At 48.4% G+C, this 26880-nt stretch overlaps 8 protein-coding genes across 8 annotated transcripts; 5 read left to right on the top strand and 3 right to left on the bottom strand.

Moving 5' to 3' along the window:
• Positions 1–2431: 2431 nt before the first annotated feature.
• F4822DRAFT_438116 (uncharacterized protein) lies at positions 2432–3943 on the top strand (the record flags this gene model as incomplete). The annotated part of the gene is made up of 2 exons (XM_051462480.1): positions 2432–3381; positions 3439–3943. 2 exons carry the CDS (start codon positions 2432–2434, stop codon positions 3941–3943), a joined length of 1455 nt encoding a protein of 484 aa, XP_051310977.1.
• A 2015-nt stretch (positions 3944–5958) lies between these two features.
• On the top strand, positions 5959–9717 carry F4822DRAFT_445193 (ubiquitin 3 binding protein But2 C-terminal domain-containing protein; the record flags this gene model as incomplete). The annotated part of the gene is made up of 1 exon (XM_051463353.1): positions 5959–9717. The coding sequence occupies one exon, from the start codon at positions 5959–5961 to the stop codon at positions 9715–9717; it is 3759 nt and encodes a 1252-aa protein (XP_051310976.1).
• A 216-nt stretch (positions 9718–9933) lies between these two features.
• F4822DRAFT_337202 (uncharacterized protein) lies at positions 9934–12324 on the bottom strand. The gene has a single exon (XM_051455751.1). It carries the CDS (start codon positions 11714–11716, stop codon positions 10364–10366), a length of 1353 nt encoding a protein of 450 aa, XP_051310975.1. The 5' UTR covers positions 11717–12324; the 3' UTR covers positions 9934–10363.
• A 146-nt stretch (positions 12325–12470) lies between these two features.
• F4822DRAFT_432049 (putative allantoate permease) lies at positions 12471–14232 on the top strand (the record flags this gene model as incomplete). The annotated part of the gene is made up of 3 exons (XM_051461579.1): positions 12471–13056; positions 13107–13797; positions 13911–14232. The coding sequence occupies 3 exons, from the start codon at positions 12471–12473 to the stop codon at positions 14230–14232; spliced, it is 1599 nt and encodes a 532-aa protein (XP_051310974.1).
• A 2415-nt stretch (positions 14233–16647) lies between these two features.
• On the top strand, positions 16648–17543 carry F4822DRAFT_432048 (CBD9-like protein; the record flags this gene model as incomplete). The annotated part of the gene is made up of 3 exons (XM_051461578.1): positions 16648–16696; positions 16810–17092; positions 17225–17543. 3 exons carry the CDS (start codon positions 16648–16650, stop codon positions 17541–17543), a joined length of 651 nt encoding a protein of 216 aa, XP_051310973.1.
• A 910-nt stretch (positions 17544–18453) lies between these two features.
• Positions 18454–19753, bottom strand: F4822DRAFT_432047 (uncharacterized protein; the record flags this gene model as incomplete). Its single annotated transcript, XM_051461577.1, has 5 exons — positions 18454–18497; positions 18554–18738; positions 18798–19016; positions 19077–19273; positions 19340–19753. The coding sequence occupies 5 exons, from the start codon at positions 19751–19753 to the stop codon at positions 18454–18456; spliced, it is 1059 nt and encodes a 352-aa protein (XP_051310972.1).
• A 2199-nt stretch (positions 19754–21952) lies between these two features.
• On the top strand, positions 21953–24914 carry F4822DRAFT_337104 (glycoside hydrolase family 29 protein). Its single transcript, XM_051455750.1, has 3 exons — positions 21953–22410; positions 22482–23491; positions 23555–24914. The coding sequence occupies exons 1-3, from the start codon at positions 22312–22314 to the stop codon at positions 24822–24824; spliced, it is 2379 nt and encodes a 792-aa protein (XP_051310971.1). The 5' UTR covers positions 21953–22311; the 3' UTR covers positions 24825–24914.
• A 90-nt stretch (positions 24915–25004) lies between these two features.
• F4822DRAFT_438113 (uncharacterized protein) lies at positions 25005–26635 on the bottom strand (the record flags this gene model as incomplete). The annotated part of the gene is made up of 2 exons (XM_051462479.1): positions 25005–26121; positions 26184–26635. The coding sequence occupies 2 exons, from the start codon at positions 26633–26635 to the stop codon at positions 25005–25007; spliced, it is 1569 nt and encodes a 522-aa protein (XP_051310970.1).
• Positions 26636–26880: the final 245 nt, after the last annotated feature.

Below are 26880 nucleotides of genomic sequence, written 5' to 3'. Positions count from 1 at the left end.
CCCTCAAGGGTTAATCAGCCTCTTTTCTTGGGTATCAGGGGTTCTTAGGTGGGCTAGTGGGTATTTACGGACCCAAGGAGCACGTCCCTTTCTAAAATTACACAGTCAGCTATCCCCTAATCCTAGTTCGCGTGGGATGTTTCTTTGTTCGTAGAATTAGAAGATTTATATAAGAAGAGAGAGTATCAACTTGCCATTTGCTCTGTTACACAAATCAGTCAGCACGATGAGTCTGATCTTAACCCTAGCCCTAACCCCAACCCCCAAATATGACTAATCAATGTATCCTACCGGCTCCAGCCGTCTTATTTCTAAGCCGAATAACCGGTTGCTGCGCCTCTGACTACCATGGTACTGGTAATGAGGATCTCCTGAACCTCGTACTTCTTACCTAGTCATTCGGCCTTCTATTGTGATCTAGAACTTGTCTTTTAAAATTAGCAATGGCCGACCCGAAATCGAAAATTCAAAATTCACCGATTTCTACCCTTTCCAATGAGCTTCTGCTTTATGTATTCGAATCGGGCTTATCCCTCTCGACGTTGACTCGCTGTGCTCTTTGCTACCAACGGTGGTCGTCCGCAGCTGCCTCCGTATTGTACTAACATGTCGCCCTGTCTGTCGACACATTTCCTATATGGTCCAATTATCCTTCAAATATCAATGATGCATTGGTCAAGACATTCACTATATATTCATTACCCGAGGGGTTCGTTCTGTGGGAGTGCGGAGGCAGAAGCCTTTCGGCAACTAAGAAGTGGCTTTAAAGGATTACCATCGAGGCTTTCGAGAATGAGCAACTTAAAATCCCTGTCCCTTTCGGCACCGTCCAACTATCCTTCCGACCTGTGGATGCTTAAGTCATTGATTGCTGCTATCGTAGATAGTCTCCCTAAAACCTGCGTTTGCTTGGAAATCAATGTCATGGATCACGAATACTACAAGGTGTATAAGGGCGAGCAGGACCATTTCTGCGTCTCGATTCGAAAGATCCTCAGCTACGATATCTGCGCTTAAATTTACCAATAATCTGCCCTGGAGCGTTCGGGTATGACTTCGACGCAGCCAAAACATTAACGCTTTCTCCGAAATTCAAACCAATTAGAGCGCCGCACCTCGAGCAGTGTCTAATTAGACTGTCCGATCTTGGTATATATCCCTCCTTTTATTGCAACCATTTATGTACCTTCCTGAATGCAAGCCTTGTAACTGTCTTGGCGGAGCATCTAAAAGCTTTCAAGTCGGAATAGCCCTAATCTCCAGAAGTTGCGGATGTTTGACCACATAATTCCTTTTGAAGACCACGAATCCCTAGCATGGGTACGTCGCGATGTTCTTGCAAACAAGAGTCAATCTCTTCCGTATGAGAATTTTCATGGTCTTGATGACCCTGACACTGAAACATTTTATTCGCATGCCAGCAGAGGAAGGCGGCCAGGACATAGCATCAACGATGAACGGTATACAAATTCTCGCGGAAGGATTTACCTGGGTCGAAGGTAGTAATGGAACTCGCCTCCCCCTTCGGAGTTCCCTAAATACGCCCACTTCATCCCTGAAATACCCAAAATGCAAATAGCGGACGAACAGTTCACCTCGACTCGACCAAAGTGTATCTTATGGTCTGGAGAGCGACAAACTGGTACGCGATTGCTAGATGTTGCGGAGGGAAATTTAGTCGAAGATTGCATTCCTATGATGCGTGCTCCTCAAGGTTGGACTATGGACGAAATTGGTAACTTGAAAAGAATAGAATGATCATGCTTCAAAGTCGACTAAATCTTGGAACTATTCAAGACACGAGATTATAGACCCATTTAAACGGAACCGGGATCGGCCGAATACGGCGCCGGTTTATGATCCACTGGGTCCACCTAGTCCCGGGCCGCCGGTAATATCCCCGAAAGGGGTAATTAAGGGGCACCGATAAGGAAGCCATACAAAAGCCTTAAGGCGAAACCAGTACCCTGAGTTAGACAATAAATTAGGTGAAAAGGAAAAAATTACAAATTCTTCTATCTTAAAAAAGTGACGGCACGGCGGAATTTTTCACGGAGATAAAAGAAACCCGAGCATGTGTTCTAGTGATGCGGAGTCGGTCTGCCAGCTTTCTCCAATGATATTACATAGTAGAGGATAAACTCAATCATAGCTTTCTGCTGGCAAGACTATATGGATCCAGTTTTAGACGCGTCATTCGTCGTTTGTTACGAAGGAAGCGCTAGACTGGGAGTATAGCAAGGTATAGAGATAATCAACAGGGGTTAGTTTACGGGTTGAGTATATGATTGGCTATACAGACCGACAGCCAACAAGTCCGTATGATCCGGCCACCATTGAATTTTCAGATAACCACATTTATAACAGCCAGTATAACCCCTTAGCAACTTATTACCGAGGTAGCCTTCCTAAAGTCAGTCTTAGAGCCACTATGTCTAGCCTTCCCACCACCGAATATTGTCCTGAGGCACAATGCCTTATCGCAGCCGGATTACAATCTCACGTCTTAGTTCCAAGCAATGCGGAATACACGCAACGCATTGAGTCTTACTGGTGTAATAGCGCCAAACTAAGGCCAGCATGCATTGTGCAACCATCCTCTGCCTCTGAGGTCGCTACGGCAGTGAAAGCACTGGCAGACGCAGGTCAAGTCTTTGCTGTTCGCTCGGGAGGCCATGGAAATTGGGCCGGAAGCAACAATATTGACGGTGGGGTGACGATCGACTTAGGTCTGATTAGTTCAGCCGAATATGATGCCACGACGGAATTGGCACATATTGGACCTGCCGGCAAATGGAAACATGTTTATGAAGAACTAGAGAAGCACGGACGAGTCGTCGCAGGGGCCCGCGAAGCAGAAGTTGGTGTTGGCGGTTTTCTGCTTGGCGGTGGCAACACATTTTACAGTGGGCGCGTTGGTTTCGGCTGTGATAATGTTGTGGCCTATGAAGTCGTATTAGCTGATGGCCGGATTATTACTGCTGATGCGACTGGAGAATATTCTGACCTCTTCCGCGTTCTAAAGGGCGGGGGTAACAATTTCGGAATTGTCACCAAGTTCACCATGCGAACATTCTCAAGCGGACCCCTGTGGGGTGGATATGCGGCACATCCAATGGAGATCATGCCCGCAGCGGCACAGGCATTCGTTGACTTTACCGCGAATTCATCAAAAGATCCTGATAGTACCCTAAATCTTTCCGTTTGCCACATGCCACATTTAGGGGGCAGCCTCGCAGTAGCAGTCTGCACCAACGTCGCCGGAGTAGAGAACCCTCCAGCGTTCAGAGAGTTACGAGAGAAGCCTGAAATTCTCAATAACCTCAAGAAGACGACTCTTCAGGAGGTTTTGCCATATACTTCACTTCCGCCCAACTTTTAGTAAGTCTTGATTCATCAATCACTTGATAGTTCAGTCATTTGTTAACGTATAGGAAGCAATACATGGTACACTCTAACTTTTAAGAATGATGCATCGATCATCGCTAAAGCGCATGCGTTATATACTCAATTAACAAGCAAGGTCCAAGAGAAGGTAGCTGGTGGCGAGTTCACTACCCACTGCTCCTTCCAACCTATACCGAAATATTACACTGAGCACTCCGTAGCTGCTGGTGGCAATATATTCGGATTAGAACGCTATGCACATGACGCTATTCTGATACAAGCCAGTGTCAGTGTCCGCACGCCGGAGTTAGCGAGCTGGGCACGTCCACAGGTTCGTGAGATGATTGAAGGTATCCGCAAATTTGCCGAGTCTGTCGAGGATGGTATCTGCCCTTGGCTATATATCAATTATGCGAGTCCGGATCAAAATGTCCTTCAAAGTTACGGAAAAGATAATGTGGATAAAATGAGGAATGCGGCCGCTAAATATGACCCCAAAGGCGTCTTTCAGCGGTTGTGTCCCGGCGGGTTCAAGATCTCAGCTGTCAAAGACTAGTTCTTTTAACGCCGAGAACATAAAGATACTATAGCCCATTATGGGGGAAAGAAAATAGATTTGTAATCCCAATAACCAAATTTGGGACTTGCGCCGACGCCTCATCGTGTAACAGTTTTCCCCTGGGGTCATGAGAAGGGGTGTCACGTGACCGCACTCCTAACTATCCGCCTTAAATACCTGGGTACCTTTGTGACTTGGACGACATCCTGATTACTACCTCTACTCAGGTATGAAATAAGCATATTCTAAGATAACTCCGATCGAAGATCTTGATTGCAAACTAGATGCCCCAAGGACATTGCAGCAGAACCGAAGCTACAAGCGGAATCCCCTACCATCTAGCGTATAATTATATAGGGACGTTTATTTCCGTCGGCAATCAGAAAATATCGCACATAATGATAATAAGTCGCCTGCGGGTCGTAGCCGATGCCGGACCTGTCAAACTGTCATTCATATGCAACGTGTGAGCCAAACAAGGGATGCTCTTTTCCCTGTCATGGAAATGGTTCAGAACTGCAGAGGTCAAGAAACTCAAAAAACTATTTTTGCCATTTAATGGCCCCTCTTGTGCCAATAAAATAAGTCATTCTAATAACTAGATACGTAGGTCATGCGACTTACCAGTAAAGATACTAGTATCCCTCGTGTTCTCCGAGGAGTTTCCCAGTATCCTATCGATCGATATGGACTAGCCACTATGGTAAAATAATACCCAAGTGAACGTCATGAAAGCTTTTCCAAGACGAATATGGCAGTCCTTACAAGTTACTAGTCAATATCCCGTCAAACTTAAAATGGTAGCGGACATGCCATGTTTTCCTCGGCCAGCTCGGAAATCTGTCACATCTCGTATAAAAAGGCATGGGTTGCATGGATCTAGGATGAAGAATATGTATGGGCTAATCGCCAAGACTGTTTCCTGCCTCTTTTCATTTCTCACAAAGCCTAGGCCATGATACAAAATAGACGACCTTAGAAGAAAGGCATAAACATCCAAAATACCATTTTAAGCGTCATAATTCTTGAATTAAAGTAGCCAAGAAAGCTAGTTCTCTAGCACAAATTGTTACAAGCGAAGAGGCGGACGTGGATCAGAGAATATGTGGTAGTTATGAATACCTCGGTATTACTAGATGTGTTAATTATTACATGCATGATATGACTTTTGAGTGCCTACACGCAGAGAGAATCATGCAATTCATATTTCAGATAGGTAGTTAATATAATCGTTACTACTGTCCTAGTTAGTGACTGAATGTTCCGGTACGATGACACCGCTGTGGCTAGTGCCTCGGAATTTTTAGATTGAATCAATATCCCAGAAATTATCTCTAGTTTCCGAATGCTCGGTCCCGTATTAGAGTCCTCGCGGCGTTGGAAATGAGCGAATTTGGTGCCCGGTTGTGGGTAATAGCAGTAGTTGCGCTACCTAGCCATTCAGGGGTAAGCCAACATCAAATACGAGCCTCGCATAACCTATACATCATCTCTTCACTTGAATTGCGTCAACATGTTGAACTCGCCATGGATTGTATGAGCCAACCTTTCCCTATGCAACTCTTCTTTTTTCATTAACCAATAATCCTTAGGCCATGCATCCGCATATGTATCGAGCCGGATGCAGATACCCCAGAGCTTCGTGACTATCCAGCGACAAGCAGTCCTTACACGCTGGTTCTTATTAGCTACAGAGACTAGGATCGTAGGTATGTAAGTTGAAACGTAGTTTACTCTTCTGACACATATCGTTGTGCTGTCACGAATAGCTAGTACATGACGTTGATTTCTAGGCAATCCCAAAGGTTAGGATAAAAATCAAGTTTTTGAGGGTTTCCTCACAGCAAGGCTTCCTTGCCCTTCAAGTAGCCGAGATATAAGCTGGGTGGCCTCTCTGTCAAACAACTTGAGTTTTCTTCTTCCCCAGTCTATCGTTTTCGGGGCCTGTTGTCATACTTGACCCCAAGAGTTTTACAGAGCTTGAGTGTTTGGTTGGAATAACAACCGTCAACATGATATACACAAGCAAACCGCTTGCTTTATCTTCCATAGTGAGCGGCGCATACTCACTTGTTGCCCGTCAGAGTGGATGTAGCTTCACCATTTCGACTGGTGGCTCATTCAGTGGTCAAGTTGGTCAATACAGCAGCGGCCAAACTAATGCTGGAATTTCTGGAACTAGCGTTACACCATCTGGCTTCGTCTTGGATGGAGATACAATATCAGATTCTCAAGGCAGAGGTTGTTGGTGGACACCGCCGAGTACAGTGCTCCAGTGCGACGTCGGCCAAACTCCCGAAGGCGGATTTTCTATCGGCTGCAATGGGGAGGTGACTTATAATGGTCAATCTACTTTTTGGCAGTGCGCAACGGGCGAAGATGGTGTCGTCATGATATATCTTTCCCCTGGAGGAAGTAATTGTGATCAGATCACCTTAACGGCAAGCGGATGTTATCCTTCATCATGTGGTTCAGGGTCTAGCGGTTCCGGGACAGCTCCAGGTCAAACAGGCAGCGCTACTACGGGCGTAAGTGGCACTGCTCCTCAAGGCGGAAGTTCAACCTCCCCAGGCGGCGAAAGTTGGACGGCGCCGGGCGGGGGCTCAACATACCCTGGCTGGAGTGAAACGGCCTCGATGAGTATGATTTCGACGTATCCCGGTATAAGCGAAACTGCTCCAGTAGGAGGGTCAACTTATCCTGGAACGACACCTTGGGGGACAGAAACTTCAGGAATATCTGGATCGCTTCCCACTGGAGGAACGGGTACAGAATCTGCTACAGCCCCAGCGGGAGGTTCAAGTACCACTCCTGGTGGCAATGGTGGACCAGGTACCTCACCTCCTGAAGTGACTGAAACAACATCACCTGGAGAGGGAACTGCGCCGCCTGTGTCTACCGGACCTGTAGTTACTTCATGTGTGCCGGAAACCATGACCGTTTACGTCACGGTCACAGATTCCGCGTGCACTGGGCAAACATCCCCTCCTAGCGAGACTTCTCCGCCCGAGACGACCACTATAGAGACGGCCACTAGTCCTGCTATGCCGCCACCGATGACTATTCCTACCGAGACAGTTCCTACTATTGTAACATCGGAGCAGTCACCCACAACTAGTCCAGGAACGCCGGCTACTACTCCGGAAGTTCCTACATCGGCAACGTACCCTGCAACAAGTGTCCCCCCGCCGGAAACTACCCCGCAAACTACAGCGGAGACTAGTCCAGAGACCAGCCCGGAGACGACTCCCCCCGTAACAACCCCAGAAACTAGTCCCCCAGCAACCACTTACCCTGTGACAACCCCACAGACTACGGCAGAGACTAGTCCGGAGACCAGTTCGGAGACTATCCCCCCGGTGACTTCTTATCCAGTGACAACTCCGCAGACAACTGCAGAAACTACCCCAGAAACCAGTCCCCCAGAGTCCACTTATCCAGTCACGACTCCGGAGACTACCCCACAGACTAGTGCAGAAACTAGTCCAGAGACTACTCCCTCAGCGACTACTTATCCAGTGACAACTCCACAGACAACTGCAGAAACTAGTCCGGAAACTAGTCCTCCGGGGACGCCTACCACACCGGAAACACCCACCGTACCTCCAGTAACTCCTACAACTACTCCAGAGGTACCTACTTCGACGGAGTATCCCACGACGTCTCCTCCGGCGCCTCCACCAACAAGTCTCCCTGTTACAACGAGCCCGACGGAGGGAACCAGTGAAACATATCCGGGATCTGGATCGATTTCTACCATATTTAGTTCTGAGACTGTTACGGTACCTGGATGCGAAACTGGATCTACAGTCTGCCCAAGCGAGTCTATGAGTACCAGTGTTCCGGGAACCTCGCCACCTATCGTCACCAGCAGTACGGGGCCTCCGAATAGCGAAACTTACCCGGTAACTACACCGTCGATTGAGACTACCACTCCCACTACTCCGGCTACTCCAACCATACCTACTAGTGAGACTTACCCGGTCACTTCGCCTACAACTCCGGCGACGCCAACGGTCCCTACTACTCCGGGAGAAACTAGCCCTTCGACGTATCCGGGAACGTCTACTACGGTGGTTGAAACAACGAGTACTACGAGTCCGTGTACCACGAGCTCTGAAACTGTTCCGACGGTCCCTACTGTCCCTACCGTTCCCACGATTCCCACAGTACCGACAGTTCCTACGGTGCCGACTGTCCCAACAGTACCAACGGTGCCCACAGTTCCTACAGTTCCAACCAGCCCAGTCTCAACATATCCTGGTACGTCTACGACAATCGTCGAGACTGAGAGTACCACAACCCCGTGTACTACCAGTTCAACTATTCCAGGAGAAACTCCAAGTACCAGTGTTCCCACGATTCCAACTGTACCCACTGTGCCAACGGTCCCTACAGTCCCTACAGTTCCGACGGTTCCAACGGTTCCAACGGTTCCTACTACCCCGGGCTCGACGTACCCCGGCACGACTACAACAGTCGTGGAGACTACAAGTACCACGAGTTCGTGCACCACTTCAAGTGAGACGGAAGTACCTTCGACTTCAACAACTCCCACGACAGAGACAGGATACCCTAGCACCACAACACCTGAAGTACCAGGAACCACGACGTCTCCAACCCCTGAATATCCCACATCGACGCCTGGAGTGCCAACGACGACCTCACCCGAGGTGCCCGGAACGACGTCTCCAACTACCCCGGCGACAACACCAGAGTATCCAACTTCAACACCCGGAGTTCCTACTACAACATCGCCAGAAGTACCCGGTACGACAACGCCTACTACTCCGGGGACGACCCCTGAATATCCCACTTCGCCGCCGGCAGTGCCAACCACAACGACGCCCGAGGCCCCTACCACAACCCCTGAAGTCCCGACGACAACACCGGAGACTCCAGGTCAATCGACACCTCCGGCTGAGACTACACCTGAGACAAGTCCACCCGGGTACCCAACGGCACCTCCAACGACCGAAGCGACAAGCACTCCGGGATATCCTACAACCCCACCAGCTGAAACAAGCAGCGGCGAGATCCCTCCTCCGGCGCCAACCCCACCCGCACCAACTTCCACCATAACGGCCGGCGGCAACAACGCCTGGCCCGACCAAGGAAGTTCAAGTTCCGGGTCCCAACAATCCAGCCCCGACAACCATGACAAACCCAAGGACCAAGGTCAGGGACCCGCGTGGGCACCATCCAAGGTCCCACGCCGCTCTGTCGAATCCAGGATGTTGTGTCCCGGCTCTCTTTCGGGACAATGGGAAGCCCCGCGCCTAATCATCCCCATCGACAGCGCGAACCCGGATACCGCTTATGGTCCGTCGTCTTTTGGTGAAGTATCACCTACAATCTCGACAATCTTCCAATTCGGCGCACCTCCGGGTGATAACAGTGGTGCTGAGAAGAAGATGTGTACACTCGTGTTCTTCTCCCCGGATAAACGCTCTATTGACCCTGAGGCCGCGTTCAACATCACCGGTCCAGGGGAAATTGAGTTTGCGCGCTTGGATGGAAGGGTGGATACTGAGACTACGCAGAATAGTGTTTCGGAGATGGTGAATAGTGTGCGAAGACTTAGTATTACGCACGATAATGCGTATACCGTTGAGTCGTTCGCGTGTCCTACCGGGGACGAGGAGGTTACTGTTGAGTTGAGCAGTGTACCTAGAAGCCTAACGGAGATGCGGTTTATGCAAGATGCGGATGAGTGTCCGCTTGGCTTGTACATGCTCACTTCTACGGCGAAGGATGCTGAGTTGAAGTAGGTGGGTGGGTGATTGATGGAGATGGAGAGGCGACGGAGAATGAAAATAGAGGAGAAGAGGAAGGAGGAGAAATTGATTGGAATGAATGATGCATATTACTTACCTATTGAGTTGGTCGAAGGTCGTCGCTAATAATAGTACCCGTTCAAGTATGTATGAGCATATGAGGGGTTTGGGACCTGCGCGAGGCCTTGTTGGAGTGAAGAGGTGGATGAGAGTTGATGAAAGTAATTGGAATATTGAGTACAGAAATAGGTAGCCATCCTTAGTTACATCTATTATTTCTTTTGTCACCCGAATCGGTGTCCTCTAGTTTGAAACCATGCAATCTGTGAAGCCCAGGGTATAAAGTCTACTCCGTATGAAACGTACTCCGCCCGCGCATCAAGCTACCCATCTCCTTGAGGAGAATACAGACTGAGTAAATGTAACGATGTAGCCAGGTTGTCTGCCTAACTAAATAGTTTTGACGTATCTTAATTCGAAAGTCCTGATATCTCCCAATGGCATTCCATCTAATAACACGGCCCTGACTCTTGAGGATCTAAAGCATATCAATTTTGTCTCGTCAGCATAAATAGCTTCCGATACTAAGAAGCCATGAATACTCACTCGCATAATCAGATACCTAGCTACTCATCGCAGGCTAACGGCCAGGTCTAGTTCGCGGTCGAGCTTTGGGGGTCGATTTGTTGTCATCCTTCTCTTCTAGGTCTTCCGGCTTTTTGAGCTCTGCTGGTTGCTCCAACTCCCACCACCAATGCCTAGAGAGGCGATATTTTTTGTGTAATCCAAACGTGCTGGTAACGTGTTCGGTGAAACTTCTCGCTTTCTCAGCACCTGTGCCAACCCAAAGCGGAAACTTCTCAGGATTTACCCACTCAGCACTTCTTGGGCTCACTTCGTCCAGCCTTCCATCCCTCGCTTCCACCCAACCAAGTTCTTTTGCGTACTCTAGTCCCGCGTCTTTGGAGAACCTAAATGCACGACTGATCTCTTCACGGGACAGAGCTTTTATATCAGGCCGAATACCGAATGCAGAGATTTCACGTGCTTCGAGCTCCAGGATAAATTTGGTAGCCGCGCCCATAGTTGTCGTTATAGTGTTCGAGTTGGGTGCGTATGTACCATCGAGTGCATTTTCCCGTAACGGTTCGAATGATATTGGTGCACTTAATCCGTCAGTGATGCCTGTGAGAATAAGCCGTACTGTTATTTTTGCCACATCGTCCAGTTCTCCAAATCCGCTATTGCCGACTCCATAGTTCGTTGCGACCATAAAGAAAGCTTTGAAGAGGGGTTGAAGTATATGCGCTCGCTCGCAGCTGTCGTAGTGAGCAACCGGTATATCAATATCAGGGGTGGCCGGTCCGCGAAGTGGACCTAGTATTGGCAGTGTAGGGTCTCCCGTGCCATTACCAACGGCTGTGGTAAGTTGTGCTCGTTCACAGATATCAGTATGCATAGCAATCAGTTGGTCTGTGTCTGGGTTGGAGCCAAGGGCGGCCACGTTGTAATGAACCGCAAAGGACTTGATCGGAAATCGACAGAACTCGACGTCTGTTCGGTATGGATCGAACCACTGCCGATGCATCCACGAGTTTATAGGTTCCGCCATCACGTTTGAGAATTGCATTCGGGGATCGAAAATATACAGTGCAGTAGACTTATTGCTGCAATCAAACAAGTCTATACTGTGCAAAGGTCTTCGCGACAGGTTGGCGGAAAAGTAAGCAGTTGGGGAAGTGACCTTTGCGTAGGTACTCAAAGCGTATAAACATTCCCTATTAGCCCTGATTTGGTGTAGAATTCGATCTCTTGACGTGATGGTTGCGCTATTGGTGATAATACTCAGCTCTCGACGAAGGGCCTCTTTCTGGCTGGGCATGACATTACGAAATGCTTCCTTGCCCGGGGCTAACCTCTCGAACCGCTTTCTCTTTTCTAGAGTAGCAATATACATGGGTATAGACCCTTTCCCTTCTTGCTCTGTCGACATGATGTTTAGGTAGGCTTTGAGATTTTAGTTTCTGGAACTATGTATTTTCCTTAGGGTTCAAATTTGTTCGCAGTTCGCCATTTAAGGGGGTGTTATAGAGGAGTAACGAGAGATGCCCCTAAATATTTAGGTGTAAATACCTTGTGGGTGCACGTCCATCGTGATCAGGATTTAACACAACCTTATCACATGCCTCACTTATTAACCTTCCAATATATTAAGTTCATTGGAGAACGATGTAGTGATTCCGATTGTTGGAGTTCAAGCGCCGTCTAACCGCGAGAGAACCAACGTTGAGAGCGTAATGGCAACACACGGGCCGCCATCATCTTTGCAGCCAAATTTGGTCGCTTCCTTGTCGTAGATAAAAGTAAAGACTGTTATTCTGTAGTTATTTTTCTCTTTTTTCTTTTCTTTTCCTTTTTCTTCCTATTCTTCTTTTTCCTGTTTTTATTAAAAAAGAACAACTACTATACCTAGGTACATACATGTATGTACATATGTATTTCTATTGATTAGATAATACCCCATAATTAGGTAATTGTGTCACATGACATATATTCTCATTGATAAGGTTGTCGGTAATCGGAATCGGAGATGGCCGGTTACATCGTCTTCAGGAAACATCCGGCGATTCGCTAGAGATTACCATCCTAGCATCCTAGGTCCATCTTCAAATGGACCTAACCAGACACGATGTAGGCATACCAGGAACTCGATACATAAGAGGTATCCTCGGCATCCCACAAAGATAATGACACCTCCTGACGAGCGGGAGCCGTTGCTTCAATTCGAACAACCGGAATCAACTCACAACCAGAGTTCTCCTGCGATGGCTACCACAGCAGATACCACACAGGCTACCAATGCGCATAGCACTGTTGATCGTGATGAAGCTCGTCGCATCTTACGGCGCGTCGATTGGCGCATCATGCCGCTGCTGTTTCTCACCTACACCTTTAGTTTCATGGATAAAACCATTCTCTCCAGCGCCGCAGTTTTCGGATTGAGAGAGGATACTCACCTAAAAGGTTCCAATTACTCCTGGGTCTCTAGCATTTTCTATTTTGGTTACTTCCTCTGGGCCTATCCCACAACCCTATTAGTTGCCCGGCTGCCGGTAGCCAAATATCTGGCTGCGAATACCTTCATCTGGGGTGTTGTGGTAGCTTTAACAGCTGTATGTTCTAATTATGGCGGCCTGGTTACCGTAAGGTTCTTTCTTGGTGTAGCCGAAGCGACCATCTCGCCGGCCTTGATGTTCATCACATCTACATGGTACACCCGAGATGAAATTCCGACCAGAACCGGCATATGGTTTGCAGGAAACTCCGTAGGCGGTGAGTAAGGACTGTGGCGCCACGATGACCTAATTATTGATTCGAACTAGGCATCATCTCGTCACTTCTCGCTTATGGGATTGGTCACATTACCGATAGTATCAGCCCGTGGCGTTGGATGTTCATCATTTTAGGTGTAGCGACCTTCCTCATAGGATTCGGGATACTGTTTCTGTTACCGGATACAATCTCCCAGGCGAAATTCTTAACGCCTGAAGAGCGTCAATGGGCGGGCGACCGAATTGTGATCGCCGGCACTGGTCGCACCGAGAACGCCACTTGGAAGTGGGAGCAGACATTAGAATGTCTACAGGATCCCAAGACTTGGTTGATCTGGTCAATTGCGCTACTTTGCCAGATCCCTAACGGCGGTACTCAGAATTTTGCCAATTTAGTTATCACATCATTTGGGTTCACGTCGCTTCAATCAACACTCATCAATATTCCTTATTCCATCATTTCCATAGCAGCCATTTCTGGGAGCGGATGGCTAGCCGGTCACTTCCGGTCGATGAATTGTATTCTTGTTGGCCTTGTCGTTATTCCACCTGTGGTCGGATCGGCTTTGATCGGTAGCCGAAGCTCAATTCCTCATGGCGTTTCATTATTTGGATATTTCCTTCTGTCCACCGGACCGGCAGGCTTACCGCTGCTTCTCTCACTCGTACAGTCCAATTATAGGGGCGTGACGAAGAAAATGACCATGACGGCTTTGCTTTTTATCGCTTACTGCACCGGAAAGTACGTTTTATCGTCGCTAGACATCGCATTCCCCCGCGACACCTTGAATAACCCATTCAAATTCACTCAGAGCTTTCAAGTGCATCGAGTCTTTCGCTAACGCAATCGTTTAGTATTGTTGGCCCTCAATTATTCATATCCACCGAAGAACCCACATACGACACTGCATTCCGCGCTATCATGATATGCTACGCCTTAGTCATCTGTCTCGTCGCCATCCTTAGAATTTACCTACAATTAACAAATAAGCGTAGACAGCGAGAGGAAGGAATCCAAGGGAGTGCTGGAGCTTCTGGCGCTGTTGGTGGCGGGAAGGTAGTCGACGTTGCCGATTCCAATAATGTCACTGAGGCAGTCAATACGGTTCAACTCAGGCCAGAAGACTACGAGGATGTGACGGACTGGAAGACATTTGGCTTCCGATATAGACTTTGAGGAGCTACGCATACGGTATGCGCCGACGGCATCTATATTTACCATGCTCAATTCCATCGTCTACGACTGGAAATATTCTAGCTGAACTCCTACCCCTCCGACGGCAGTCTCAATGGAAATCATAACGTTTCAACTTTCGCGCAACATTACCCCACCAGAAGGAAATCAATGCCATACTAAGAAAATTGACAAGATCACACTCCGGTCAAACAGTTTCAATGGGGCTTTCCAAGGCTGAAAGAAGGGTAGAAATATACGGCGAAGATGCCGACGTAATATACACCTTTCGCGCAATTTTTCCGATCGAGCCTCATTTGAGGACACCCCTCGAAAGTCATGGCGCTTAGGTGGGTTGAACGACGGCTTTAAAAAGACTACGCACACGCTGCAGTATGTTTCACCGGCGAGACCACCCACTCAATCGACAGTCGCGATAGCTTAAGGCTCCAGAGGCTATTATTAAAAGTTGCTATCTTCAGCATCTCGAAAAATCCAACGCGGGCATTTCCATTCTAGAATGCGCCATCCGCAGTCTTGAAGATCGTACCTATGACAGGGACAACTCCTCCCACACAACGAGACCTATCGTAGGTCAAGCACCATTTGATTGGTACCTTTTTTAATGACAAGGATCATAAAGGAATAAGTCTAGAGCTAGCATTTTATTATGAGGTAGCTCTTAGCTCTACCCCGAGTATTGATTCATGAGATCCCTTCTCGGTCGCCATTGTGCCATACGCTCTAATCCTGGTTAGGTATCCTTATTTGTGAGGTATTATCATCAATTTGCGGTGAGAGAAGCTTAGAAGGAGCTGAGTCCTTATTACTCGCGTGGCCATCACTCTGAGGGGTTGGACTGCATGTTTCTTTAGGGTAATACGGGACTGAGGCTCGATAGGGTAACCAATCAAGCAGCCATAGTTAATACTAGGCCAACCAGCACGAGCCAAAGGAGCTTGCTTCCCTGGATCTCGGATCTTGCAATATACAGAGGAGCTGCGGACCCGACCCGACGCTGCATGTCGCAATATCGAATGCCAGTGCTAATAATTGCTCGACTCTAGACTCTGATGCCAAAGTCTAGACTGGGACTCACCACTATCGCCTGACCTTAATTCGTTCCCAAAATAGCTTATTCAAATTATGTCACGATGATTTCCAAGGAACGAAATATGTTAACAGATCCACTGCGCACGTCTCATTTTTCGGATACTGTGACGACTTTCCCGGTGAATCTCACGATGTTACTATGCCGCAACTTGTCTTCGGACGTATTCTTCACGAGCTTGGCAACCGCGGACTTAACTGACTAAACCATGAGAAATGTCACGAAATGTCATGCGTGTAACGAAGAGATTTGAAATATGACGCATCTGCTTGGTCTATTCGCCAGCCACCGAACCCTCCTTTTCGTGGAGCCGATGCATCCCACAGCCTGTCAGGCACGAGGTTATTCTGACATGGTTCTGGGCTCCCCCCCGTCGCATCCAACCCCCGGTGTCCTTTTAGGAGGAATTCTATTCGCTCTGCTATTATTAATAGGAGAAACATGCGGGTAGAAAGGGAAAAACTCTCCCCTTATTTTTTGCTCCTATTGTATTTACCCCGGCTCTGTTATAGTCCCCCCTAGCCATAAACCCCCCCGGCCAGCCAATATACGGCTAAATGGCTGGCTCGCTCCCAACGTCACCTTTCTACTACCCCAACCGTCATTTCCTCGGCCCTTGCTACTCCAATTGATACCTATTACGGCCTTCCGTTTTCCGAACAAAGTGCTTTTCGCGGGACGGAGGCTTTTGGTCAGCATGCTCGTGGACGTAGCCAAGACTCGAGCTACTGTAGATGCTTCATACGCAATTCGATGATCTTTAACAGTTTACGCGTGGTTCCAAGGAGAATTTGCCTCCTTCTTCCCTTAGATGCTAATGCTATGCTGTGCGGGCCCCGGCCCGCACTCCTTGTTCTTGTTATATCGTATGGCGCATTATCTCTCGTCTAACTTGGAAGCAAGAGCCCGGGGGGGGTTGTCTGGGTTTGAAAAAACTCACTCACTCAATTCACTTTATAATGAGCCGCCTGCTCAATGGGTATATATCTAATTGACGAGGTCCTGGAATACCGCCACGTTGCGCATGTGAAATTCACACCCCTTATCTTTTGCTGCCGCTTCCAGTAGGCCGCCTCGTACTATATAATTTTTCCTTAGCCGAGAAGTATTTGTCTGATACTCACGTGTAACCAGTAAGTTACCAATAAAGACACAATTTGGAATATAGAGGTCAATTATCTAACATAATTACCTAAGGATAGTTCGTCTCTAAGGCCACGGTGGTTAATTGTTTCTCGAAAAGCCGTTTCTTCGACGTCGCTAGTTACCCCCCTTTTTCTTTGGAAGCTTCAGGTCAACAAATCAAGATGCGTTGGAACTTTGGTTTGGCGTGCGTAGTCGCGCTTTTCAGTCTCGGTGCGTATAAATCACGTTGAAGAGGAGATTGAAGGGGGGTGTTTCTGAGAAGGGGAAGATTTACTTGGGGATCAATTGGTTAACATATGGCGTCATGCGATCCATATAAACAGCATCTGAGGCCGCCGGCGACGTATTCCGTGACCCTGACACCGGGTTCACCTTCTCCCAATACAGCGCCGCGACAACAACAGGCTCCGGCTCTGCCATTACTTTCCGGGTCGCGATCCCTAGTCCTGCTTCCTCGGGTCAACCGTATGACGCTGTTCTTCAGATTGTCGCTCCTATTTCCGCTGGTTGGGTTGGCCTCGCGTGGGGTGGTTCTATGACCAACAACCCTTTGCTCATTGGTTGGCCGAATGGTAACAGCGGTGTAGTGTCTGTCCGCCGCGCTACGTAAGTTGCTCTTTTTATACAAGGAAAATGAAGAGTGGGAGTTGGTACTCTAGGCCTACATGCACCTCGACGTTTTCCGCGACCATAGGAACCCGTCTAGCAGAATAAAAACAGTATTGACACCACGACCAGCTCCCACACAGCCCCAACAGCCTACACAGGCGCCACGGTACAACTCCTAAGCAAAGGCACCAAGTCGAACGGTACACACTGGCAGATCACCACCAAGTGCACAGGATGCACACAATTCACGACTTCGGGCACGACAACCAAGACACTGAACCCGACAGGCAGCAACCGACTCGCGTTCGCATACGCCAAGTCCAAGCCCAGCCAGCCCTCATCCCCCTCCAGCCCCATCAACGTCCACGACCTATTCAACTACTGGGAGCACGACTTCGCCGCCGCCGGCAACGCCCAATTCCAGGACCTGGTTGACCGGAACTTGTGAGTGCAAAACTTGCTGTTGATGCGGTGGACACGGGAAGAGGGGAGAATTTATTTATTCTTTTTGAAATAAGAGAAAAATTATTGATTTATAAATATCATTTTACCTACACTCTACCGTATTACCTACAGAATCCATTCTAACCAAACTCCATTTCGTGAAGAAATTCTTCGCTTCTTTACAAGTCACCCATCAAGGACCTACGAAGGGGAGGAAATGTCGTACCTTGAAATAGTGACGGGGAGCGCGACTTACTTGTGTTGTGTTGTTACCTAGAGGAGGTGGCTATCGCCGTGTGTTATGGGAGAAAAGAGAGGAGTGGCGCTCCAATGTTTGGTTTGGTTTTACTGTTCTTTCCGACGCGGATACCGTTCAAGTTGTACATAAAACAGAAAGTGTCCAGTTTTCAATCCTATACGATAGGTGGCTTGAGAGATTTTATGTGTTCTTACGTAGTCGTGTTTTCATTCGTGACGTCTGAGGCTCAAGTTCGTCCCAGCGGATTCGATGCTTACTGTGGTAGTCAGAATGCGATGCTACATCATCACGCTCGAGAAATACTACAACATCTATTTTAAGATGGATGCACTACGATTATAAGAGGTATTTATAGTCATTCACAAGACACGTGCAATTGATTTCAGAAGTACTGAAGCAGCTAAAACGGAAATGGAGTATAATTATGTGGAAAAGATGTCGATGACAACGGCTAACCTCTAACAAATTTACCTAGCAATAGAACATTGACCGCACCAACGTGGCGTGTAAATGAATGCTCTACATCTTACTAGTACAGAGGAAAATTCCACCGGTGAAGTTTTTCATCGAAAACGCAAAAATGGTCTTGGCTGGAATCAAACCTCCCCTGGTGGAAATTCTCCGTCTAGTAAGTTTCCCACTCAGGAGAATTCGTCTAAGCCTTGATAGCCATCTCACCCATGGGGAGAGCCTTGAGCCCTGTTTTGGGTTAGTAATTATTCGTTTATGGGTTTTAATGGAGGAGGGGAACTTACAGCCGTCAACGTCCTCGGGAGCTTGTTGCTCCTTGGTGCAGGCGCTGTACTGGTCGGGGGTCTGGGCGTGGATACCGGCGGTGGTGCAGTCGGTGTTAAGACCGCAGCTGCCGATGTTGTCCATGGCCTTCTGGAGAGTGTCGCCCTCCCAGCCGAAGAGGTAGTCACCGTGGGCAGCAGGGCCGCTGTTGATAATGTTAGTTATCGCCTAAAAATTAAATATCTTAGGTGCGGTTTCACTTACCCAAGGTTCATGGAGTAGACGTAGGGGTTGGAGCCGTCGGTGGGGAAGTCGGCGCTGTTGGCGAACTCGGTGACGTTCCACATCAGCTCGTACATGATCTGAGGGAGCTTGGTGGGGTGGGTGGAAGGGCAAGCGCCGCCACCAGTGGCACCGGAACCGGAGCTGTAGGCGACGTGGCTCTGGTGGTCGGGGGAGTCAAGGTTCTTGCCATCCCAGCATCTAGTTTTCATGTCAGTACGAGTAGAATAATCATAAAAGTAGCCTAAGTGAAAAACCTACGTGGGGAAGATGATGGTCTGTCGGATCATCTTGCAGCTCTTGGAGCTGGGGATGTCAACAGTGTCAGAGCCAGTGCAGGGAGCACCACCAACGAAGGTGTTCTCGTTGGGCGACGTCCAGCATCTGTGGCAGATGTTGGACTTCTGGACCTTTGAGGGGTCGGTGTTGGCAGCGTTACCAGCCAACATACGGAAACCCTGGTTTAAAGTTAGAAATCTCGCGTTCATTGAAGAGTAAAAATTTCGCAGTGTCTTTTAACATACCTTCTTGAAAGCGGTGGTCTTACCGCTGGGGATGTAGTAAAGGTCGAGACCGCCCTTGTTGACGAGCTTGCCCTGAGGGCCACCGTTACCGACCTGGGGAACACGCTTGTATGTTCCGTTCTTGGACTTGAAGAACATGACGGCGGTCCAGTAGTTAGACTTGTCCTCCTTGAATGTGCAGGACGTGCAGGTCGAGGAAGCCAAGTCGTGAGTCGCGGGGTCCATGGTGACGTTAAGGGAGTTACCACCGACTAGCTGGTGAAGGTGAGGAGTGTACGTCATGCCGGGGTTGACCAAGGGGTCGATACGGTCGACGACCAGTTGGGAGCATGCGAATCGCAGCATAGAGTTACCGAATTGAGCGGCGGCATTTTGCGCGAGAAGCGCGACGGCAGCGATGGAAGTCAGCTGCATCGTGACTGAATTCTACCTTAGACGTCGATCGATGTGCCTTGGGTAAGATGAGTGAGACGTTGGACAAGCAACGAATGGGTTAGCTGAGAGCTGCTATGAGAAGTCACGGTTGCAGAGGTAGAATCCGGGGTGCTTGGGATTCTGGGGAAGTTCGTGATGCCTGTTGTACTTGTATGATCCGCGAAAGTGCTCCTTCGCGGGTCAGCACCCACGAACTGCCGAGCCCGAAGAACTCGTTCGAATATTTCTTTCCCTTGGGCTTCCTGGAACGATTGGCCAGGATCATTTTGCAGCTTGATTGATTCGATTTCCGCATTGGGGATCAAGGACAGCCATAGTTCCGAGAGTTGATTGATCCCTGAGCCTGCTTTCAACCCCTTCTGGCTGTATCGCATTTACCCGGTTATATACACCTCCCAATAATAGAACGGCGATAAATGGCAGAGTAGCAACAAGCCGCATCGAGTGCTTGGAAATATGGGTCCAAACAAATAATTTCGATTCGAAAATGGATGCACCTTTGCCACTGGTAACCGTATAATCCACACGTGTAGGTGAGTTGACCTAGACTACCCGGTAGGCTACCAAGTATGATTTTCCAGATCGCCTCGTTTGTGAGCGAAACGTGGGTTCCAGGCACAATCGAGAACTTTCGATACTACGGTCCATAAGTCTAGTTTTCGGATCTAATGTTCTTAACTTGCCACATTGTCCGTGTTAGTTTTGAGAATGGTGTTTTCTTTTTCGCTATCCCATATGGCCGGACCCGTTGTGAAGAATACAAGGGTGCCGAAGGGGCGCCCGCTCTTCACTATATCCGGTCCAAATCTCGGCCCTAATGTAGAGGGGAGAAAGCACCGCCAAGCCGTATCAAAAGCCCTGGTCCGGCAAGCCATACCGTAGGAATTATTGGGACACATGCTAGTGTCGTCATCAACGTAAGGAAACAAAGGCCGTAGTTTATCTGATTCGCCTCCCTGGTAGAAATAATTATTAGTGACATGTCTAGACTTCTTATTGGACTATTATATTGTTGCCGACGCCTTGTGATAGGATCGCGGATGCAGGTGCAACTTGTAAGACGAAACAGACACACATAATATGACCAACTATGTCGGCCCCTCCATATTGAGGCTGGTTGTCACAAGTTTTCTCCTGAATATTCTCCCACCCAACAGGTCGGTTAACTGTGCCGTAGGGCACGCTCCTCGGCGAGGCCACATGGCGGAGACAAAAATAATTCCAAATCACTCCCACGGCACAAGGGCAGAATATTTCCCTTAGATGACTCTCCATCTAAAACACCATAAACGGAAATGCCAACCTGACGCAGGGCACGGCACAAATTAGGCCCGTAAACATGCGATCGTCGATGAATGACTGTTTATCGAGATAGATAGAATCCGTTAAGGTTATCATGCATTGTAAGCCGTTCGCAGTTGATTGCCACAAGTGTGTCTCCTTTTCGGCACGACGGGGATAAACTGTGCGAAATATTTGGAATGCACGAGAAATCGGTAAGATGGAATGAGTTCTCATCTTGGATCAATACCTATAAACAGAATTCCACATACCGGGAAGGCCGAAGTACTATGGAGATAATGACACATAGTTTATCTCTTAGATCCTACCCGCCAGTGATAACATCACCGCTTCCACAAGTGGAATTGGACGGTTCCAGTACGTTGTGAAAAGTTTTCCCTGCTGAAGATTCGGGTCTCTCATGAAAATTCTTGAAGTTTCTTTCGTCATCGACTTCAACAAGGTAAACGTCGACGCGAATGAAGGTCGCTACGAGTCGCCCCCAATATATCGGCTGTACTCCAGTCGTCGTCGGTGACGCCGCAGCGTACGCCTCCCCTTTCCATTTTGAATCGCCGACTAGAAGATACAATAGAGAGTTTGCGACCAGGAGAAGTCACATGATATCGCCCCTGAAGCTGTGTTCTGTCTATACTTCCACTGAAGGTATCGCAATCGGTTATTACCGGGTCTAAGTTGTACTGGTGTGGATAGACCGAAATGAAAAGGGGCGTTGCTAAGGGTTAAGATTATAGATATCACATAAATTGCAATTTATATGAAAATCTTTAATCCAACTTAATCTCCCCACACATCACATAAATTTCCCTATTAGTCACGAAGGCAGTTAAAACAAACTCAACAGTAAGTCAAGCATGGTGCTTGCGTAATCCCCTCGCGATATCGCGACAATGATCCAACCCCACGGGGAAAATCCCACGGATTTTCGCTAGATAAGCAACCGAGGTTACCCCTTAACTTCCGGCGACCATCCATTCGTCAGTCCAATTATATCCTAATGAACCCCGGAAAAGGACCATTACATACGTTATCGTCATGCCTGCAGTAGATCTCGGGAGTTGCCTAAAGCCGGCGGAATGTGACGTCCCCACGATCGGGTGCCGATCAGGCGGGTGAGGGTAGAGAGGTGAGGGCGGACCTGAGGCCCGGTGTGAAATGATGGGATTTTCTTTCGCTTTTGGATTACCAATTGTTATGTAAGAAAGAAAACACGAAGATCAATTCCACCAGTGACAATGGCTGTCGGAATTAAGATCGTCGCAGGCCTTGCCTTCCATGTGACGGTTTTCGCTGCGGCCGCTACCGAGCCACAGTTCAAACCATCCAGATCACGGGTGAGGTGCATCCTAAGGAACAGGTAGCCCGGCTGGGCAACCTGGGCAGTATAGAGCTGATGATGTAAAAGTCAACTACAGTCGACCTATCACCATTTTACAATAATAAAGCATTCGGTACATACCCAGGTGAAGCCTCCTTCGATACACTGGGTCAATCGTACCCCGCGCCGGACTTGAATACGCCGTTCTACACCTCAAGCTACACGGGTATAGTATACTCATTCCCGGGTTATACCGGCCCCGATGAGTCGGATAACGTAATTTGTAGCGGCCAAAGCATATCAGTACCATCCGGTCCGTACTTCTCGGCCTCATTCCTAGTCTCCGAAGATAAGGAGGAAGCGACCGTATCCGGCAATGTGACCTTCACATACACCGACAACAGCACATCGGTGTACGAGTTGCGATCATTGGATTGGTATAGCTTCTTGACTATCAATCGTGGGGAACTAATTTTCCCGAGCCGTTTCACCGCAACCGGCGTCGACTACAACACGAGTCATATCTTTGAGCGTACCGCATCGCTGAGTCCCGGCAAGCAACTGCGCTCGATCACTTTGCCTGAAGCAGATAATGAGGATGATGGGAGATTACATGTATTCGCAATCTCATTGTGGGCTGGCGGCTCGGCGGTCAGCGTACAATCGATTCGTTCGACTCAAAAGTGGCTCGATAGCGGCGCGCAGGCAGTCGAGATTACAATCAATAACGCAGGATCCGAATGTGTCGCAGGGGATGGTTTGACGTTTTCTATCTCGGGAGATGGACTCGAGACCATTGATGATGGACACCTAAAGCGCTTGTGTCCTGGTGATCAGAAAATCGTGACAGTCGGAGTAGAGACATCATCGAATGGGACCGTAAATGCCTCAGTCATAATCAACAAATGGTCTGTCGAATTCGAGGGTATCCAATTCGGTCTAACCGAATGGACAACCGACCTCGATAACATCGCAAGACACGAAAGTCCAGACTGGTTCAACAAAGCCAAATACGGAATTTTCATCCACTGGGGACCTTATTCAGTAACAGGCTGGGGAAATTCATCTCCCCACGAAAGTTACGCAGAATGGTTCTGGTACGTGCGACCCCAGCCCCCTCCTCTCAGCAATGATACTAATCAGAGGCGCCTCTGACGTAGGTGGTACTCAACTCACCACCCCCAAGCCGACTCCTCCGATTTCTACGATTATCGCCTTCGCACCTACGGCGAGGTTTGGGCCTACGACGACACATTCGCGAATTTCACCACATCAAACTACGACCCGAAAGCATGGGTCGACCTAATCGCCGACGCGGGGGCAAAGTACTTCGTAATAACATCCAAACACCACGACGGCTTCGCCCTCTTCGACACCGGAACCACCAGCAACCGCAGCGCCCTACACCATGGTCCACACCGGGACGTCCTCGGCGAACTCTTCTCCGCCGCATCAACATACCAACCCGCTCTAAAACGCGGAACCTATTTCTCGCTGCCCGAGTGGTATAACCCAGACTTCGGACCCTACGGGTTCGACCAATTCGACCCACACACCATCCCAGGAACAAACAGTTGGCCCGGCGTTCCGGCTCTGAATCCATTTACTGGGCTTATTGAGCCGTATGTTGGTTATATCCCAGTCGCGGATTTCCTGACAGATCTCATGCTCCCGCAAATGCAGACTCTGACTAATATCTACGGCACCGATATAATGTGGTGCGACTGCGGCGCGGCAAACGTAACCGCGGAATTCGCCTCTACATGGTGGAACATCGCGCGTTCTCAAAACCGGCAAGTAGCTGTAAACTCCCGCTGCGGTGTGCCGCAAGCAGCTGATTTTGATACACCGGAATACGCGCGGTTCAGCACGGCGCAAAGAAGGAAGTGGGAGAGTAATTTAGGTATGGATCCGTATAGTTACGGATACAATCGCGCGACGCCGGAGAATGCGTATATGAATGCGACTACGTTGATTTATACACTTGTTGATGTCGTGGCTAAGAATGGGAATTTGTTGTTGGATATTGGTCCGAGAGCGGATGGGAGTTTGGTACAGGCTGAGGTTGATAATTTGCGGGAGGCGGGAGGTTGGATTAAGACGCATGGCGAGGCGTTGTTTGATACGGCTTATTGGTTTGTACAGAGTGAAATTAGTGGCGGGCCGGATGTGAGGTTTACGCAGACGGATGAGGCGTTTTATGTGTTGTTCTTAGAACGCCCGGTGGTCCGTGAAGGTGTGGTTGATGTCCCGGCCCCGGTGCCGATTCTAGAGGGTGATGAAGTTAGTCTGTTGGCTATTGAGGGAGGCGAGGATTTGGCGTGGAGTGTGGCTAGAAGTGGTGACCAAACCGTCCTCAAGATCAAAGTTGATGATGCACTGTTGGACAAAGAGGAATTCTGCTGGGTATTCAAGATCAGATATGCGTGATTATCGCGGTATATATGTGCCTAGATATGAATAACTCAAGATCAAAAGTACCGTACTCCTAGTTATTTTCATGTCGGGTATTCAAAATGATATCCAGTCTACTAAATAAAAATGCACCCCATGGCCAATTCCGAGGATATATCATTTCTCATCAGTCACCTTTCCTAAGCATCGTGTCGATTATTCCACTGTCATCCTTCTCAATTCGTTTCTCACCTCTCTAGGGAGATCTGGTGGGCTCCTTCCATTTCTGTACTGCCACAACCGACTTAGATCCTTCACTCTTACGGTTCCGTCGTTGAGTTCGGACTTCTTCTCGTAAAAACTGCCGTGTATCGCAACCTCATCCTTAACACCATTCACCTCTTCCCCGCTAGATTCAAGCATAGACCAGGCATTCTCAACAGCCTCACGTATGTCTTCCTTTTCCGTGCCCTTCTTAGCCACTTCCACAATGCTGTCCATGAACTCGTTTCGTTCGGCGCATCCAATAAACTCTCCTTTAGCATCACGCGCAAGTGGAAACATCCCGTTCAAATAGTGTTGGCAGAATTGATGTCCACCGCGTGGGGAAGAACGGCGAAAAACACGACCGATATAACGGGGCATCTCTGGAGAGGCACGCTCGTTCGTTACGAAATGCAAGATTCCCCACAAAGCTACGAAATCAGTCGTGTGGGCGTAATGCTCGACATGCGCGATTGCTCGGTCGGATGCTGGTACAGTATATGCAGTTGCACGCGACACAGTAGACTCTTTTGACAGCGAGGTGAGTGTAGGAACACGTCCTCCATTAACCTCAAACGAAGATTTGCTACCGTTTGAAAGTCGCCTTCGCGATGATTGAGTCTCAACTGGTGAGTCAGTAAGAGGGATCTCGGCGATTACAGTGGGTATATGAGTATCTGTCAAAGGATATTTCTGTTCCGATGACTGAGACTCGACATGTCGATGCGGATTGTTAAAATGGTTGGATGCGTTTCCAAACGTGTATACTTCAAGTTTCGATAGGAGATCCTGCGGTAACTCTTGAAGTAACCAGTCGAGAACCAGTCCACCTTCGATTCCACCTTGTGAGTGTAGAATGAAAATCACTTTAGTGTATTTCGGGTTGTACAGTTTTTCCTTAATGATTTTGTACGCCATCCGTACATCGCTCGTTGCATACCCAAAATTACGTTGAATGAGACATTCAACAATATCAAATATGATACCGTCAGTACGATTATGAACACCAATGATTGGTCGCTTGAAAGTGATGGCCAAACGATTGATATTGCTTTTTAGCCAAGCCTCCCTAAAATCTTGGAGTCAGTACCACATTGTATCCGCATTGGATCATCACGAGGTCGAACATACCCGACGGCTACACCATTTAAGAAAATCCACTGCTCATGTGCGTGTTCGTCCTTAGCGGGTGCATATTTCGGGTCAGACTCGAATGTGATGGTCTTCCCATTCAAACCCAGGCATAAAAACCAGTTCAACGTGAAGAATGCGCCTATTCCTATCGCTACCATCCAAACCGGAAGGAGAAAAGCCAGAGGCAGAGATAATATAAAAATTAACTGAAGAACCAGAAGTATCGCATGAATGGACATGCACCATAAATTCTGCCAAGTTGATGATAATTCGTCAAAATGATCGCCGTCGCAAGGACGAACAGGCCAGATTACAAAAGGTAAGGCCCATGCGAATGTGAAGAAGTATCTCACATCCCATAACATCAACCTCCAGGGCATATCGGTATAACTGTAGTTAATGACGGACTCGCCACCGACCTGCGAGCCGAAAAATTCGGTACGATCCATGACGGGTTTCGACGTAGGTGTTGTTTGTCGTTGAGCTCCATTTGGTCGTGCGAAAATGCGTGATGTGTAAAGCAAACCAGCGACCATGACAACGAGTACACAGCCGAAGTAAATAGGAAAATTCACAGCGGAGAAGATGACTCCCAGATCGGGATAGCAACAAGTTTTTATTACTCCCAGGATGTCCATCCTCGTACCTTTTCTGTCTTCCTCTTTCTTTTTTCAGCTACACTAAGCCCCGAGCC

The sequence above is a fragment of the Hypoxylon trugodes genome (genome assembly GCF_022578975.1).
Source record: "Hypoxylon trugodes strain CBS 135444 unplaced genomic scaffold F4822scaffold_8, whole genome shotgun sequence".
Taxonomy (NCBI): Eukaryota; Fungi; Ascomycota; class Sordariomycetes; order Xylariales; family Hypoxylaceae; genus Hypoxylon; species Hypoxylon trugodes.
Note: the sequence above shows the minus strand (reverse complement) of the source record. Positions and strands in the feature narration are given on the sequence as shown.

Bases quoted from the DNA above. Each gene is read 5' to 3' on its own strand.
- F4822DRAFT_337202 (XM_051455751.1), bottom strand. From the start codon at position 11,716: ATGTCGACAGAGCAAGAAGGGAAAGGGTCTATACCCATGTATATTGCT.
- F4822DRAFT_337104 (XM_051455750.1), top strand. From the start codon at position 22,312: ATGGCTGTCGGAATTAAGATCGTCGCAGGCCTTGCCTTCCATGTGACG. The intron at 22,411-22,481 runs GTGAGGTGCATC...ATGATGTAAAAG, and splicing joins TCAAACCATCCAGATCACGG to TCAACTACAGTCGACCTATC. The intron at 23,492-23,554 runs GTACGTGCGACC...CCTCTGACGTAG, and splicing joins AGTTACGCAGAATGGTTCTG to GTGGTACTCAACTCACCACC.